The 19,549-nt window shown below is 34.3% G+C and overlaps 1 protein-coding gene across 1 annotated transcript in view; it reads left to right on the top strand.

The window, feature by feature from the left end:
• The window catches only part of LOC149940845 (rho GTPase-activating protein 28-like), a 77,060-nt gene that overhangs the window by 51,043 nt on the left and 6,468 nt on the right, over window positions 1-19,549 (top strand). Inside the window, exons 8-12 of the mRNA XM_090179380.1 lie at window positions 15,390-15,555; window positions 16,620-16,711; window positions 17,947-18,024; window positions 18,479-18,650; window positions 18,723-18,805. Of these exons, the coding sequence (XP_090035506.1) occupies window positions 15,390-15,555; window positions 16,620-16,711; window positions 17,947-18,024; window positions 18,479-18,650; window positions 18,723-18,805 (591 nt within the window). The remainder of the gene's footprint in view (window positions 1-15,389; window positions 15,556-16,619; window positions 16,712-17,946; window positions 18,025-18,478; window positions 18,651-18,722; window positions 18,806-19,549) is intronic.

Below are 19,549 nucleotides of genomic sequence, written 5' to 3'. Positions count from 1 at the left end.
CTCAAAAATGCGTGAGCGTGAGCGGATATTAGGCTATCGAGTGCGAGCGGCTCTTTGACGAAAATGCCCAACACCGGATGCCCGCGGATCGTCTCAATATAGTCATTCTACCTAAATATAAATAAATCCATTCTTGGTTGAATATTTTAACAATAATCGTATCTGTCGCCACTTTGTGGTCGTGTCTCCGCGTGTTATTATATTTTCACACGCGAAATAGGTACATTGTTATAGCGCTCGCGTGATTATTGGAACAAGTGGTCGCGGCTTTAACGTCTAGGTTCTCCCTTGTCTCGAAGAATTCCGGTTACGTACGCATATACATAATTGAATTGTGATAAGCTAGATTTTATAATCGAAACCGCGAGGAAATATTTCTATTTCTTAAAATAAAGGCCAGTGGAAAATTCCCCCATCGGAATTTTAGAACAGGTGTCTTAAGTTCGCGTGGTTCTAAGAATATTGAAACCCATTGGCGTTGCTTCAAAATGATATCCCGAGGCCCCAATAACTTTCTATTTTTTGGTGTCTTAACGTTGTCGGATAATGTCGCGATTTTATTTAAAGAAAAGCCAAGTTCCTATATTTGTCAAAAACTAGGTTATCTAGAGAAAGTTATATCCTGATTGATATATTTCATTTATTTTTTATAACTTTTCAAATGGTAACGTTATTTAAATAGTACCAAATTTCAACTGTAGCTTTTAATAGTGACCGCCAGGGTTGGCAATTGTTTGATTTTTTTAAAAAAATCAAATAAATCAACTTTTTGTTTAAATCGGATTTTTAATGATTTTTTGATTTTAATTAAAATTTCAAAGTTTTATATAATTTACTATCATAATTTTACCTAAAACAAATGTTTTAATTTTTAAAGACTTATATATATATATATATATATATATATATATATATATATATATATATATATATATATATATATATATATATATATATATATATATATATATATATATATATATATATATTATGTATAAGGAATTTATTAAATTTAAGCTAATAATCATATAAAAGTTTTTATTTTTTAAAACCTATTTTGGTACTTAACAAAATAAATTCGGCGGAATCTCCACCCACAGGTAGAGAAGCCAATGCAACATAAGGGGGAAAGTAGAAGAAAGATTATATTTAAACCTAAATTATTGGCGAGGTTTTTCTTTTTCAAAAATACTTTGTAAAATTGATTTAAATCAGCCAACCCTGGTGACCGCCATTAAAAGGGAATTTTTTTCTCAATGGACAAAATTACCGTTAGGTTTTCATACCTTAGAAGTAATCTTTTACTTTTATGAGAAATGTTATTTTAATCTTAATAAAAATGCGCAATTTTTAATTTTCTTAACGACTTATTACTTTAATTTTAGTAACAATATGTTTATATCGATATAGTTTTAATTGATTTATGAAGTACCGTAGTCATAAAATTCGTCAAAGGGCGGGTAAGAAATTTCGGAGGGGGTGAAAATTTGGGACAGTCAAAGCTACGGCCAAGGGGGAGCGGGGTATCACGGATTAATATACATTACTGCATTAATTAGAAACGCGATCAATTAAAAATAACATCCCTCGTTTTCGATTGGACATCAGAAGTAATGATATCAATATCCTGTTAATTTTATTCGCCAGAAAAGTGTACATTCAGCAGCTCCCGTTGATTTTCCCAAATACAGGGTGTCCACTAGTCCGGGAAAAGTCAGAGATATTTAAAAATGGGCTTAATTAGTCAGGAATTTTTGAGAATTTGTTAAAAAGTCGGGGGAATCAATTTTATCTTGACACTAATTTTACACTAGATCTAGGACAAATTGAGGTTATTCTTTCGTTCCTTGAAAGTTTCGCTAATTTTTGTAACGTTGCAATAACCTTTGTACTGAAATATAAGTTGATTTAAATTTATTAATTTCTGATAAAAGTAATTTTTAAAATAAAATTATCTAATTTTGGCATTAAAAAGTTAAAATACGTTTGAGAAGGAAAAATAGTGCCGGGTGAAATTAATTCTGAGACATTTTCTAAGATTTTTACATATAAAATATGGTTTATAAATAAGAAAATAAAAAGTAAAGTAAAAGTTTTACATTTTACACCCTTAGGCGGAGTAATACCGGCTGTAAATTGTCAGCCGTGATGCGGTGTATACATCCGCGGTTTGGCGGATTACTAGCTTCGTATAAATGAGTCTAGATGGATGATTCTATCGTAAGAGCGATATTATACACGTTTGCTGATACGTTTCCTTGCAATATATTCAGGTATATGAGCAGGTGTTATATCTTCCCTAACAAAATGACGTATTTACTTCGCGGAAAGTTTTATTACTTTTCTTCCAAACAAGTGTTTAAAAAAAATCGTTGCTTTTGCGAGGAAAGATTTGGGAAAAAATAGCTTACACTATCTACTGCCATCTGTATTCTGCTAGCTTAAGTTTATATCTAAATTATTCGTATAATTTTAAATTTATATTATTTGTATTCGAATATGTGGGAATTTATCTTGATATAATTTTATATATATTATATTATATTAAATTTAATTTAATTTAATTTTATATTTATAAATTAAACGGTATGCATCGCAAATATATATTGTAAAGCATTAAATTGAAATTCGCAACGAAAAATATTTTTTAGAATTCAAACGGTATTTTAGTTAAACGAATCGAAAAGAGATGGCGGCAGTGGTACCATTTCCCACAAAAGCAAATTTGTATGAGGAAAGTCCAAAAGAGACCTTTTTTCGTGTTTCAATATATAATTCTACACTGAATCTTATTAAGCACAAACCATAGAACCCGCTAAACTTCAATATAAAATATTAAATAGCCCAAATAATTAAAAAAAAAGTGTCAAGTTCATGCCTTTTGTAGCTCCAAATCTTTCAAGAGTGGTTCATATACAATGTTTTCTCTATCAATTTCCAAATATTTAAAAACAATATAGGGCTGTTTGCCAAAAGTACCCTTTCGCAAGATCCTTTACTCTGGAGCCTTTTAAATTCAAAGTGAAGGATCCCCACTCCGTTGTTGATAATGCGACCGCTCATAATTGTGTCAAAGGCACCAGCGAGAGAGAGAGAGAAAGTTTGTCGTTTGCTGCTTGGTTGTCGCCAAGCCGTCTGTTGTATCTCAGACCAAAGAAGCCTGACCTTCGCTTGACCTCGCTCTTACGTAAATTCATTGTGTTGTGTTAGAAGAAATTGTTATGATAATATTACGATGTACTCGCTTTTAAAAATTGATTCTTTTATGCCCTGGTTTGATAAAGACATTTTTACGTTTTGTAGTTAATAAAATATTGGTTCTTCTGTTGATGTTCAGTCTTCTGGCTTTTAGAATATTGGTTTGTTGTGTTTGACTGGAATTGTACTCTATAATTGGTTCCTTTACTTTTATGTAGAATGACGAGCCGTCTTAAGAAGTAGGGCGTTTTATTTGTTGATTATTTTTTACCGTAATTTCATTATTTGAAGTTGAAGTGTAACTTATATTCGGCGCTTCTAGCTATTTCGCTTCTAGGATGTTTATAGGCGTTGTGTGTCGCCTTATTTTGCTATTATTTTGAGGCATTGAAGTCCTATTAATAGAATATTTAAATAATAAAAATTACCTGTTTAACCTGAGCATTCGGCGGATTCGGTTGATTTGAATCGGGCGTGAATAGTAATTTGGATTTACGTCCCAGATTATAGCTTTCCTACTGATATTAAAAACTAACAATGTTATATGTTTGAACCCATTGAGCGCTCAAAGGCTAGAAATACCGGTGTTGAAGAACTTTTTAATTATTTATTATTTGCTTCCTCATCGGTCGATTGTGTCATACTGGGTCAGGTTTCATTGAAATTTACGTTTTGTTGCGTTTGTTTAGTACCGTGTAATACGTTTGTAAAAGTAATTGATTTTTATAGCAATAATGCAGGGCTGCTTCACGTCAGGGAATTTTAAGAATTCAGGGGAAAGTCAGGGAATTCAATTTTATCTTAACACCTTTTGAAGGTAATTTTACTCTCGATCTATGATAAATTCTATGATTATCGTTTATTTCCCTGAAAGTGTTGCTAATTTTTTCAACATTTCCATAACCTTTTTACTGAAATAGAGGTCCATTTATATTTATTAAATTCTGATAAAAGTAAAGTATAAAATAAAAATTTTGGCCCTAACAAAATCTGGGAATAGTCAGGGAATTTGAATCTCAAAATTTTGTGGCCAAAAGTTATCCAAAAATATTTGTTTTTAAATATAATATATTGACTTTTCTATTGTTTTATTATTGGGTTTCAATGAGTCAAAATTGCTTTGGTTGTGTAGGATCGGCGATCTCTAAATCCTGACCAATTGAAAATTCTAAGGTTAGATTAATTTAAAATTACTAAGAATTTGAAGAATTGCCCACTAATTTAAGATCGTTAAAGATTTGTAGGATTGGCGATCTCTAAATCCTGATCAATTTGAATTTGCTAAGGATTTGTAGGAGAGACAATCTTAATCCACCTGAATTTAAAGTTGCTAAGTATTTCAAGGATAGCCATATCTAAATCCAACTCAATTTTAAAAAGAAATCGCTAAGGATTCGTATGTTCGACGATCAATAAATCCTTAATTCACCCCTCCGCCCGTTTGAACGATATAGTAGTATGATAACCACACATCTAAAACAAACCGGTGTCTGTAAAAATCCGCTGTTTATAGTTCCATTCGTCCTCTAACCTTTTATGTATCACGTATAACTTCTATTCGTGTTAAAAACCAGGAACTATTTGTAATTTAAATGTAAGATATTCCTCCTTTTAACCTCACTTTTATAACTTTGTAAGTTTGAACATAATCTAAAAATAGGTTGGAGCCCCAAACGTGGGAGAAAAGGGATAAAATTCCCTTTCAATGTACACGCTTATAATTTACGTATTAATCGAGTTTGATGATTTAATTCTGAGAATAAATCTTACTCCAATATTGTAGTACGTCTCTTCTTTTAATGTCTCTCTGGTAATTGTAGCCCAAAGGTGCTATTCTAAAAAGAGCAAGTTGTCTGGCGGGCTTTCCTTGTTTTTTGGCCCCAATTTAAGTCGAGTCTACTTTTACACCCGAAACGTGACTTTTTCCGAAAATATATTTTTTTAATATATTTTCGGAAAAAAATAAAAAAATTCACTCGACAATTTAAGAAAAAGTAAAACCATTAATTATCTCTGTTATGTTTTTATTAATTTTTTGGAACAATCAACTATTCAAACAAAACAACATGGTTATTTTTATTTACAAAAAAAACAGGCGTTTCACGCAACAATTAACATATATTTTTTGTTCATTATATTACACTCGCCGTTTATAGGCTACTTTTATTTTCCTACGCGATAAAAATAAAAATATAAATGTATTTAGTTATTTCTTAAGGACGTACGACTAATGAAACCATAGATGTTTTCGTATAGAAAAATATACTAATTTCCTCATTAATTTTTTTTTTACTTTTCATTTTCCATAAATATTCGATGGTGTATTTTAATTATTGGGGAAGCTTGTTTTTGTCAAAGGGAGATTCATATTGAAACTAATTTCCAATATATCTATACCGCATCTATTTAATAGTTAGAGCCATTTGGTTCGTTGGTTGCGGTGTTCTTTCTCATCTAACTTTTGAAATTCGATGGCATGAGATAGTGTTTTGTATAAATTGGCTACAAAATGTACAATCCGCGCGGGAGATGATGTTTGTCGTCTTGTCTAACCGTGGAACCTGACCCGAACGGTGCCACTCCCGAACAAGGGTACTCCGTTAGCCGTGATCTTGAATTCTCTTCCTTCCGACGGAGACGCGTAGTACTGGTAGGGTCCAGGGCCGGCCCTCGCCGACACTCTCCTCTCTTCCTCTTCCTTGGGCCTGTATCGGTGGGCATTGTCCGATCCTTCGTACTGGTGGTCGCCGTGCGCGGGTGGAGGTGGTGGCGGCGGCGGGGGTCCGGCCCATCCTTGCTTGCTCTCCTTGTACTGCGGGTGGGCGTAGCCGCCAATGTGCACTTCCGGTTCGTAGTGATGGTGCGGCACGTCGGCGGAGATCTTAATCTTGACGGCCTTGCCTCCCAACAGCTTGGTGACGCCGATCTTCGGGATCGGGATTGGAATCGGAAGTGGCAATGGCAACGGAAGTGGAATCGGCAAACTAAGGATATCAATTGATAATTAGTTCGTGTCGCGGGCTAATTTGCGTTAAATAATATTCAGACTCACAGTGATTTGAGTACTAGGAACGGAATCAGAGCCTCGTTGACGGCTATGACGCCTAGAAACGTCACGCACAACAATGCAAAATTCATGGCTGTAAAAGAAAATTTTTTAAATTAATCTCCGGAAGATATGTCGGTTAAAAATCGAGTAGTATGCTAATTTCCTGAAAATATAATTCAGTTTGTGTTATAAATTTCCCACGTTTGACCTTTTCATATGAAGTTTTATGAATTGATAATGACTGCCAATACACGCTAAATGATGATAATAATAATTCATTTATTAAAATTTTGTACGCTCTATTCCATTTAAGAAAGACAAGATCAAACGCGAAATTTCGTCCAAAACGCAAAAGGCAAGACGCGAAACCCCCGCGAAGTCAATACAAATAGTTATTTTTAGCGAGAACGCGGTTTTTACGCTTTTAGAAAGAGAAGGTGGATATTTTTAATTTTCCTCACGTACGACCACCATCTTACTTTCGGCTTTTTAAGAAACCGATATCTAGCTCAGTGGGACACGTATCGTCATCTTAAATCTCTCCCCATCGACTTCAAAATACCTTCCAATTAAAGTTATTTAATGCATTTACAATACAAAATAAGTTCCATCTCGATCGACGGAAAATATTTGACTTCGCTTCTACCCGAAATGTTGAGTCGTTGCCGTGTGAAACTTGACGTATCTTTATGGACAAATCTTGATATTTTTAGCGAAGTTGAAAGATGTTCATATTTGCGGCTAATAAAGTGTGCCAGTTAAAATTGAATGCCGGGATACGATTAATATATTAATTTATACAATTTGGAACCCGTTTTACGCAAATGTTTTTTTTACTTTTGACCCTGAAAACTATTTTAGCTAACGTGGGTAAAGAAAAAAAAATGCGCGGAAACTTTTACCATTCAGCAGAACGTTGTTGTCTGACCCAGAATTGAACAAATTTCTGTTTACATACAGAGAGAAGCAATAACCTCGATTTTTCCCTTTAAAATCCTCGATCATGTAAGCCGTGTTTCTTTTACGCGTCAGACGGGAGAGAAACGGATGAAAAAGTAGCCCAATTGAAAATCTATGAGGCTAAACCTCATACGGATATTCCGCCTGGTTTTTCAAATCTCTGGAATATGTAATATATTGCTCGGAAAAATATATGAATAATATTTTAAAAAGTGTATCAAGCAGTTTCGCGAGTATTTTGTTCAAGATGGCAATTCTTTCACTATGTATTTATAGTAAAGCTGACGACACGTGAAAGCTACCTAATTTAATGTAAAAACGTTCCTTATACTACTATCGAAATAAATAACTTTCAGACGATTAATTTTATTTTAATTATTAATTAAAATTATTCTCTGTTATTAAAATTCAAAAATATTCCGGGATTTTTTATTATTAAACAAAATAATTTTCAGTCAATTAATTTTATTTTAATATTTTACTAAAGATAAATTAATCTGAGCTCTGTATTATTTCCTTTCATTTCCTTTTCTACTATTAAATGAAATAATTTTCAGTCGATTACCTTCAATTATTATTTCGTTAAAATTATTTTTATTGAAATAATAAGATTGAGCTCCGTATTATTGAAATTCCAAAATACAAGCCGGTAAAAATGAATGCACTGTTGACTAAATTATCTCGTGGTTCATTAATTAAGTCTATGAATAGAAAGTTAACGTAATTTGCGCGATATGGCTAATGTCTATACTTCCTCTAATAAACTTCTGTCAAACAAACGTTCCGTTAGAATAAATTTCGCGCGTGTTTCTCAGCCTTCCGTTTCGGTGCAACGATATAGGTGGACCTCTATAAATATACTCGTATATTTTAAATCCGCCCACCTCGTTGGAAAACTTCCTATACTCGAAAATAACACCTTATCTGCTACCGCTATCAAAGGCCAGAGGTACCCTGTTATTTCAGTGCTCTTGGTTTCGCGTACACTTATTTGTGGTATATTCCATTGGCTCAAATTCGTGAACTCTATAAATAGACTCGCCGCCGGCCCTAGTTTTACCGTTTCCAGATAAAGGAGTCAAAGGACTTGAATATTTTTAAAGATTTATAATCGATAATATAGAGTCGCTACTTCGGGTTTCGGGTCAGTGATATAATATAAATTTGGAACATAATATGACATTATTGAAATTGATTCTTATTCAACGTTAAACAGGATTATCATGGATCAGGGAAAAGTAACTAAGTTTAAAAATAGGCTTGAATGTCAGGGAAAGGTCATGGCATTTTACGAATTTGTTAAAATCGGAGAGTGAATTTTATCTTAAAAATGTTATAAAGGTGATCTGAAAAAACTAAACGTTGCAAAAGGTGTTTTAGTAAAAATGTTTTTTACTAAAATATAAGCGGAATTAAATTAATTAGGGTCTGATAAAAGTAGTATAAGTTAAAATGGTCCCATCTTTGCTTTAAAAGAGCCAGTTAAAATCTAAAATGTCATAGCAATTTAATCTGTAAATTTGGTGGTAACCCTGTAAAAATATTCCAAATATCAAGACTCTTTAAGAATTTATAGAAAGGGTTATTAGGAAGTGTCAATTATTCAAAATTATCTTATCCATGAACGTTAAATACTTCTACAAAATTTTCGAAACATTTATGATTTTATGTAACTTTAATCTGTCTATTTTACGCGTATCACAATTAAAAATAATTAAGATTCGGTTAATGTTTATGAAATGGAATAATTACGTTACACGCGAATCGAATTAATACGTATCGTTTCTAAAATGATAAATCATTTAATACTAGATAGTTAAAATAAAACCTACGGAAAATTGTCGATCCGCTAAATTTGAACTTACTTGATAATTCAATAGTCCTTCGTGACGGTGAAAGAATCCAACAAAAGTCGCGTTTCTTTAATAACAGTTTTCCAAAAAGGCGAATTCAATGCCGGGTTCGAGTCCGGCCGTTTAATTTCTCAATGACGCGCTGTTTTTCCTTCTTTCTCTTTCTGTTGATTGCGTGGCGCACCTGTCACCAAACGAAACTCTCGGGTCGAAATGAGCTACCAGCTAACGAACCTCTTCTAGACTTAAGGCGCTTGCCCTACTTTCCGCGGCCGCTCTCTTACACCAAGCACGTCACGCCGAGAAATGCCCCCGTCCACCGGCCGACTCTCCATTTAAAAGGGAATCAAATTGGCCAAAAGAAATCTTGTTCTGGTGTTTTTTTTGGTTCGTTCTGTTCTTCTACCGGGTTCGTCAAAGGTGGGGAAGAGACATTAATTCGAGAGCGGTCGAATTTAAGAACGTGTTTGTCCCATCGCGTGAGAATAATTTGGGGAATTCTGACGGTGGGGAAATACAATAAAAGTGATCGGGACGATATCGACTGTGCCAATTTTGGTTTTTCGGACCCTCGAGGGTGTCTTTCTCCCGTCATTTGTATATCAATTTATAAAAAGAACAAGTCGGAAATGAATGGGAGAGGCACGTTTTAATTTTATGTACTTTTGGTATTTTGAAACCCGAAAACGTGATGATGCTGTTATATAGATGCTCTACTTGGTGGGCTTATATATAAACGCGGATGGCGCGTTTGTTTGTACAAATTAGAAAGTGTAAAATAAGTGTTCGGTCTAAACACTTTTACGAACACGAGGGTGTTCCTTTAGCTGGAGTAGGGCTTTCAACTTGTTCCTAGAATACCCGAAAGTCCCTATTTCTCGTCAAGGCGCCTTAATCCTTATGAAATATAAAGTTTGTCCCTAAAGTCTGGAACGGCATTTCAGAATTTTTCAGGAAAGGGCGGAACTTGAGCTACGGAAAACAATTTTTTTTAAAGGGAAAAAACTCGTAAAATTTAATATTTTTTGGATTTTTAATCGAAGTAGCTATTGCATAATTGCAGTGATTTTCAGGATAATAGACGGTACTAAACATTTTCGCATATTTCGATCCGAGTCTGAGTTGGTATTAGAAAAAAATACTGAAATTGTGCGGTTCCCCCCCCCCCCCCCTTGCCCCACCCAAATTACGTCCCTGACTGAAGTATCTTATCTAGGCGCACCCGCAAAATATACGAATATTTGTCAAATCCGTGATGTTTGCTTCAAAATCTTCCCAAAAATTAATTTTCAATATTTTAACTTTAACATCTACCAGTCTTACATTTAAAAGCATAGAAACAAGTCATTGCGGCATGATTTATTTATTAGGGGCGTGATGGCCCCATCTGAATAAAAAAGTTACCAATGACATTCTCTTTTTTAAAACTTACCCTTCGCTCCAACGACGAGTGTTAGGAGCTCCTTTCATTTTCTCCATAATATGACTATAAATTAATAAATAAAATATAACACTTAACTTTTTGTAAAGGAGGTTTTATCAATTTTTATTCATATTTCAACATTTCTAAATGTTGAAAGGCTAGTTCTCGTTGTTTCGGCTCTTCGCCCTTTTTAAATTGCTGGCTGTAGAAATATTCGTAATCAGTTTCCAAAATATTCTAATTTAAAAGCGTTATTGTATTCGACGCTATTTTTGGGGCATTTTATCAACTCTCTGCATTTTCGGTATAAGTTTCCATCTCGAAATAGAACCGTTTTGGCTCTTAACACTTTTAACCGTATAAGTATCGTATTGACGTAAACCCGTAACGACTCAGAACGGTAACGGCTGGTTACCCTTCGCACCCATGAACACCGTCACCATGGCGAAAAAAGATCCAACTTTTCGTTTCATCCCTATTCATTCTTTGGTCTCCAAGTCCGAGAAACGAAATGTGTCGTGTATAGCGGACCATGAAAGTATATTGTTCGGGCAGCGTTCCTACACTTTCCTTTACGGTACTTGGATGATATAGTGGTGGTCGTGAAACGCCTAATCAATTACACTGTTCTACCGCCATTTTGCATATTGTTCGTTTAGTTTGAAGCTGATGAGTATATCATTTGTTCGTGTTCGCAACATGGCTCGCAATTGTCCAAGTTCATGTACCTATAAAAGTCTCTGACCATCGTTTATAATATAACAATAGCGGAATCTAGGTCGCGATGCAATTCGTTATCGTAATGGTCTTATTTTTTTTAAATCGCGAAAATTTTCTAACAGTTTTTCCAACTCCGGTACTAGTTCTGAAGAAAACATTTTCATTTTGTGTGGAAAATATCTTTTACAAATGCAATATTTTTTAGTATCCGCTTATCATAAATCCATTTTTTCACCTTTTTAAAATTAGTATTTTTTACGATTATTGGCAATAGCGATTTAATTTACTATATTCCAATAAATTTATGGTGTATAAATTTTCATTGTATAGCCATGTAGAATTGACCTGATTTAATTTTTTCTTATTCCCAAAATAATGGTTCTACTTCCGGCAGGTTTACGTACGCTTTTCTTTAATAGGTTGTCTTTTTTTTACGTTTTAGCTATATAGGTGTGCGTATGCTAAGAATGTTTTATAATTTGATCTAGTTTTTGAGAGATTTCTCAGCCCAAAAGATGGAGGCGCGTTTGGTTTCGCTTACTAAAAAAACACCGCTTGTGTTTGTTAGAATTTAGGTTTTCTTTTTAATAATTCGGTTCAATAAACCTCTTAGTTTCGGATGAAAACCACACCTTTTGATTCTAATTAATATTATTTTTTCCCCGCGAAAAAGAGAAGTTAATTATCTATTTAAGAGTTTTAATTCCGTAGTTTTATATTTAAACAAGCAGTTAAAATTAAAAGGGGAAGTTACGATGAAAACAATCTGAAAGTATTGTTTATGTATTACGTGATATTTATTTAAATGATAATTTCTTTAAAAATAAACGTCTTAAAATATAATGTATTTTAACAAATGTTGAATAGTGATAATTTAACCCGGACTATTTTTAATAATAGATTATGAAATTATCTGATCCCATTATTTCAATGACATTTTAAAGGAAAGGGCAAGCTTTATAGGTTGGTTCGCCGCAAAAAGCTGTAATTATATGCAAATTTAAGACCCTTCTACACGCAGCCCTTCAAATTTGATACAATTCATAAACGATAAAAAGGCTTTAGAAATGTGTAATCTATAAGAGTTTAAGGCTAAAGGACTCGCAACTTGTTTTGTTGTTTTTGTTGCGTATGAAAGAAGTGTATCAGTTTCCCATTTTGAAAGAGCGCTGCTCATTTTCTTCCCTTAGTAAGAGAGACCACACGTTTCCGCGTATGTCAAATCGATTTAATCTCTCATCCACATAATGTATTTTTTGTTCGCATTTAGAACCCATTTAAGATTTTTATCCTCCTTTTTATACGGACGTTTTCGACTATCATTTTTGTAAATGAGATTTTAAAATATCACAAAACGGTTGACGGGAAATATCCTCGTATTGTGTAACTTACGACGTTTTGGACTCTGAAAATTGAATGGATTTTTTATCTACATCCTGTAAGCCTATATAGTCCTATTTTTCCATATCAAAGGAATGGAATTTTGAAGAGTTATTAACAGTTTTCGCACTCACGAAAATTATCTGTAATTTCGTTTAGGGGAAAAATTTAATGCAAACGTCGTCTGCTTTTTCAATTCCAACGATCGTTTTTGGTAAATTTTAGCGCTGTCCTCAAAATGTCTAGCGTTTTATCCCATCAAATATTTCAACTTGTGGATTCTTCATATTCTTTTTTAATTTATTTGAATAGACTCTTTGCCGGAAAAACATGACAGAATGTGTTAAATTGTATATCGAACATTTCTATGATTTTAAAATTTAATATAATTATATTTAGAACTTGTTAAAAATAATATAGCGTGTTTTTATTCGCATATATACCATGTTTTGATACATTTATTTCTGACGAAAGAAAACAATTTGCCGGAACGATAGAATTGGTTGCAAAAAATTATGTAATGTGTATATTTCGTGCTTTAAACGCTTGGATAATTTTCGAATAATTTTAAAGTATAGCTTCGGTGCGGTGAAGACGAGTTCTGGAGAATCTGAAAAAAAAAAACGTTTGTTAAAAATCGCTTTTCAATTTCCAAAAATGATCGATTAGTTCGGTATTACACTCTGGTTTCCGCAATTAAGAATCAATTAACCAATTGGTATTAAATATGAATAGTTCGTCCTATCGCACTTTTATAACTGTTAATATAAATACAGTTTGTAATTTATTATTGACATAAAAGTCGTTATGTCGACTTCGCCTTTACTGTAAACAACCTAATTATTGATCAATAATAAAATATATATTATTATTATTATATATTTATCTAGGTAAATAACCATAATAAAGATAAATATAATCAACGCTTTAAATTATGTAAGCAAATATACTAAAACTAAGAGGTAGCAAATAAACTTCGTTAAACAAAAATAAACCCTATTAAACTATATTTATCCTTATAAAATAAATACATTAACAATAAAGCCTGTTTAAAATGTGCTAAACTGAAAACGCAACCACATTATCTTGATGAAATCAATTACAAAGGGTCCATTCTATGATCTCAAGCAAACAATAGTTTTAACCAAATATTTATTCGGGTTAACAGAGAATATGCAGCCGCAACTATAGTCTGCTTTCATGATTCCCCGAAGATATTCTTCGCCTACACGTACCTGAGAAAGGGGGGAAGGTTACATTAGGAATAGAGCGAGGGCGTGGTTTTTCTTGCGGGAATCACGAGGCCTACCAAATACATTGTTGTTTTGACTCGAAAGAGCTCATTAACTCTGTATAGACGGAAGTGTTTCAAACAGATCGTTCTCAGATTTCACTATCTAGGTCCGTTCGCGGAAAAACTTTCGCCTTCGCATCCGCCTAGAAATTTATTTCCGCTCGAGACTATCTGTAGTCTAAAATATCTAGAAATAATCCTTTAGCTATACCGGTTCTGGAGAGAGCGGGTATGTTCAAAGTGTAACACCTTTTTCCGAAAAGAATGACGATTCTTATATTCCAGTCTGCCCCATTTTATTAACATCACACGGCTTACGCGGAACCAGTTTGTCTAGAAAAATAATTGAAAAAAACTACGAAAACTGAAACTAAATGCTTACAAAAACGTCATACGCGTCGCTAAATCGTTGTAATACAGATTGCCGGATTTTACAATAGCTTAATTCTTCGCTACAAAAATCGTCCGTCTGTTAATAAGTCCGTGTCCTATATTATAATTTTATCGGCTAGTTTTTTATTCATTTTATTTGAAACGTGGATGGAAATATCTGTTTTTCTTTCTCAGAGGAGGGGTGTGAAGAGGACTTTTCGATAAACGTTTTGGGTCGATGAACCGTGCAGTCGGTATTTTAACGAACCTATTCGGTTTTGGCGGAGCGCTACCGCTATAAATTACCCTAGACTATACCCTTTTTTTTTCGGAACATAATTTTTTAAAAGTGAAATCGTTTTTCTTTGTGGTTTTCTCGGTTACCGCGCTATTATATTCGCACAAGGTTTATTTTTGTTCTATTTCAAATGTATTTGAAAATACGCGAAAACTTTCGATTTCGTTATATCACTGTTTTGTTGTGGTATTTATATATTTAGATAATGTAGGTTTTTTTATATTTTAAGAATTTATTAACACTACCGGGATGTGAAATTTCGATATCAATGTTTTTTTTTCTTATTTAATAATGCGAAAACAGAATTTGTTATGTCGCTGTTGTATAGCGTTTGTTTCCTCGTGTTATTATGCTTGTACGTTTGCCAAAATTTTGTCCCAAAAACATTTTCTCCCGTAAAGCTGTCAACTCGGTTTCGGTGTTGCTATTTTAACTATAGTGGAAATTTATTTCAAGGTCTGTTAAAATAATCCTCGAAGGTCAAAAAATAATCTTTATCCCTGCAATTTAATTAAAAATATTATCGTTGTTATAGTCATAACCTGTTCTTCGTTGTGAAAACATCTTAATTTATTTTAATTTATATCGTTGGTTCATCGGCTCTTTAATGTCTCGAAGATTAGTATAATCGCCATCCGCGTTAATTATGGTATTTTTTCTTCTATAATGTTTATTAGGCAGGATTCGAATTTTTGTACGTATTGCCGTAGCGAGGCTAATGATCCATTTGGATTTAGATTATCTTCAACTTTCGTTTTCCTTAATTGGCGCGTTCTTGCGTATTTGTGTTTTGAGGTTGGGTTTTCTCTAATAACCGTGGTTCCACTCTTTTTGTTTTCTAGGATGTCGAGATAACTGAGAATCCGTTGGGAGTCACCTACCCCAGTGACCTTGGCACCGATGACCAGAAGAAAATGCACACGCTGGCTTTGATTGAATTGGCTGCCCTCCTTGACCAACACGGGCTTAGCTACAGCAGAAGGAAGGCGGCTAAGAGGAAATTGAAAGGTCAGTCTTTGTCCACATTTGTAGCTGTAGCCTTATTTCAAACTGCCGTCAACACCACGCCGTTTGGCCTGTTCTTTAGAATAGTGTTTCAGCATCATGGATTAATTGACCAGCTTCGATAAATACAGGGTGACCAGACTTCCTATATTTCCTATATTTTCAATGCCTTCCTATAATTTCCTTTATTTTCCTATATTTTCCTAAAATTTCACGGTCTTTTGAAAATTAAAACTTTTTTATCCGTGTCTTAGAAAATCTAGTGAAAACACTGCCACTTTCGAACAAAATCTTGCAGGGTGGGCAATTTAAAAAAAATCAAATTAATTGATTTTCTTTATTTAAATCGAATTTTTATTGATTTGTTTTAAATTTAAAGTTTTATATAATTTAGTATCATAATTTTACCCAAAAAAAAAATATATATATAATGTATGTATGTATGTATAATGAATTTATTACATTTAAGCTAATAATCATATAAAAGTTTTTAATTTTTAAAACCTATTTTGGTACTTTACAAAATAAATTCGGCGGAATCTCCACCCACAGGTAGAACCCAATGCAACATTAGGGGGAAGGTACAAGAAAGACTATATTTAAACCTAAATTATAGCAATTGGCGAGGTTTTTCTTTTTCAAAAATACTATATAAAAATTGATTTAAATAAAGTTGATTTAAATCAGCCAACCCTGAAATCTTGAAATGTACGGGCTTTGTAAATCCGCTAAGTTATCCAATAATACAAGAAATGTACCTAATATAGTAGATTTCTGCACTGAGTTCGCGTTGGTTATTTAATTATTTAACCGTACGATACAAATCAAACAGCATAATAAATAATAATAATCAGCTAGGCTAATACCCAAGGCACCACCTTAGGCCTAAGTCATCAAGCGACTTTTGAAGCCTTTTAATTCAGGTGGCCGGGTGTCCCATTATGGTACATCCGTTAACGAAGCGAATTGATTATTTCATACTGACATGGCGAGTTAAGGCCGTAGGCAATATTTCTTCTTGACATTTCAGTTTTTTTAATCATAATGAAAACGTTTTTTGACTTTAGATGGAGGAGTTTTTGGGGTCGCCCTGACGACACTAGTTGAAGAAGACAGACAGAGGTTTCCCCGTTGTCAAACTCCCATTCTATTCCAGAGGGTAAGTTCTCTAGATATGCAAATTAGAAAGCTTATTTAAAAATAGCCGTAACCTCTACCCCTTCTGGTTTATTTTTCACTAAAATCGGGTAATGGTTGTTTAGCCGACGTGTCTTTGAAATTCAGGAAGAGACGTCCCTTTGAAATTAACGCATTTTTCGCTAAAAACAAATTATTCCACTCGTGACCCGGCACTTAACGGAAATTGAACCCTCGAAATATCGCCGCATTTTAAACAGCTTCGCGTGATCTCATACCCGCTTCGATTGTGAATAATCCAATCGCTGTCGTTCCAACACTGCCATAGTTAATATTAACTGGTTGATTTTATTTTGGCGAAGAGATTTAATGAGTGGGGAAATTTGGTTTGAAAAGCACGTCATTTCCTAGTTATTTTCGCTTCCCCCTGGCCAGTCTCTTCGGCCGTTTACTTCCTGGCGATTTTTTTTTTATTAGATTTAAAAATAATACCTCTCCAAAACTGTTTTTTTTTCTTGATTATCTCGCGGCTATCGACTTATACAGAAGGTATACCATCCTATTCTGTAAACAACTCAATATCTAACGAATTTTAAGTCCAAATTAAGTACACAAATATAATAAAATTGTATTATATTTCTTCGTAATAAATCATCTTAAAACTTTATGATGGAAGATCCAGAAGATTTTTAGCTTTGATTTTATTTAACCCAAAAAGACGAGGAGCGTAGGACCTCTTAATATTTAAAAGTGCCACCCTCAATTCGCCTTATATAACTTCCTACGGAGTTACGTACTATTTCCTCAGTATTTTTGGAAACTTTTATCGCGAATTCTGTTCTAAGCAACCTGCAATTAATACGCGCGTTGAGGGTTGTTTTTGTCCTTATTTTTATATACACGTATTGCCCCAGGCCCGTACACAGCCGCCAAAACTCGGGGGCGCTCAAATTATTTTTGGGGGTGCCAATGCCTTGAGTCATTTTTATCTCCCCACCTATGAAATTAGTAAATTGGGGATGCTCAAGTACTCATTTGGGGGCGCTGAGCATCCCCTGGCGCCCCCCCATGTACGGGCCTGTATTGCCCTTTAGCGTGCTTGATGAATCGCGTTATGCCTACGGCCAGCTGGCGAACAAAATACAATGATAATTTTATCGCCTTGGATATTCCCTGTTTGTTTGGCTTAAATGTTGGCATATTTTTTTAATAAAAAATCAACAAACTACGAAAGTAATAATTTTCACTTTCACGCAGCTTCTGGAAGAGATGGAAAGGCGAACGCTGAAGGAAGAGGGTATTCTCAGAAAGACGGCGTCCGTGCAGTCGGCCGAGGTATGGAATTTCCGTTTCCGGTTACGCACAAATTGCGTCACTTTTTTTTAAGTTTCGTGTTGACTAGGTCTAGGTAATGTTCTATACAATAGGCTAAATATCGGTACATTTAGGTTTTTCCCCTATTTCTTCGGTTTCCCCTTCCATATAAACTTGTGGAGGTTAACGGTAATAGTTAGTGTAGGGAGCTGTTGGCTCACGTGGCATGAAGGGTTTGCCTCCACCCTCCTACGCGTTGTAACCCGGCCATCTGAATTAATGGCTTTAAAGGTTCCTTGATGACTTAGGCCTAAGGTGGTGTCTTGGGTATTAGCCTAACTTATTATTATTATTATTATTAAAGCCTATCTGAAGGACTTACTTCTAGGGAGCCACCTATAAGACTGCCTTAGTAACTTAGTCATCGCGGGGAAAAACGGCAGAAGTCATTTCAATATCGAAAATGTATTTTTAGAGTCTGAAAGAGTTGGTGGACAGTAGTTACCGAACGTGTCCCGATTTGGTGGAAGAGGCCATAGCGCAGGCTTCCCCTCACGACTTGTCATTCCTCAGCAAATCGTTCATTCGAGAACTTCCGGAGCCTCTATTGACGAACGCCTATTTGGACGCTTTCCTTCAAGTCACCGGTAAGACCTTCTAGACTTCATAGGCGCGAATTTTAAAACCGGTTTTAAAACGATTTTATCTTTCCCCGAAAGAAATCCCCTGTATCGTCGAGCAATTGAAAGCTCTCAACCTACTCGTCATGCTACTCTCGGAGGTGCACAGGGAAACTTTGAAGGTTTGTACCGCCATCTGGAATGCTCGAAGGGAACTCACGAGGAGACAACCCGAGGTGATAATCACCGATTTTGTTGAAACTAGGTGGGGATGTAGAACTTATGGTAACATGAAATTTCACCAAGGGAAAAGTTGCAATGGGCATTAGTTTTGCCATGGCAACCGAAAAATGTTTTTGACAACACAGTATGTATATTTTCCCATTGAAAATGACGTGGGAATCTGAGCACTTCTAAGGGTCCGTATCCCCCCTGTAAAAAAAAATAATAATAATAATTCTAATTGAAATTATTAATTTTGATCAAATTAAAACAACTTAATTATATTTGATTAATTTTGATAAAATTCATTTATTACCGTCGATTTGGAGATTAGTTGGCAAATACAACTTTTTATTTTTATATTTCGCTTTTCTCAATTTTTACCGATTCTGATCAATTTTTACATATTTTGATCAAATTGACCAAAATTCATCAAAATCGAGGGGCTAACCACTCTTAGAAAGTCTGTACACCGGACTACACTTCGATTACCACTGCCAAAGGCAGAGACTTCAAAGATTACGCGTAGTCCCATTAGTACAGTCAAAGGTACGGCTCTGTACACCGATTACGCGGAGTGATCAGCCCCTCGAATAAAATATCGTAAAATTAATTTCATTTGTCAGTTTTGATCTATTTTTTTAGATCTCAGATTCCCACGTTACTTTCGATGGGAAAATATACATACTGTGTTGTCAAAAACA

This window comes from Leiobunum rupestre, chromosome 6 (assembly GCF_980474605.1).
Source record: "Leiobunum rupestre chromosome 6, qqLeiRupe1.1.hap1, whole genome shotgun sequence".
Lineage (NCBI taxonomy): Eukaryota > Metazoa > Arthropoda > Arachnida > Opiliones > Sclerosomatidae > Leiobunum > Leiobunum rupestre.
The sequence above is the reverse complement of the archived record's forward strand: the minus strand, read 5'-3'. Positions and strand labels throughout refer to the sequence as shown.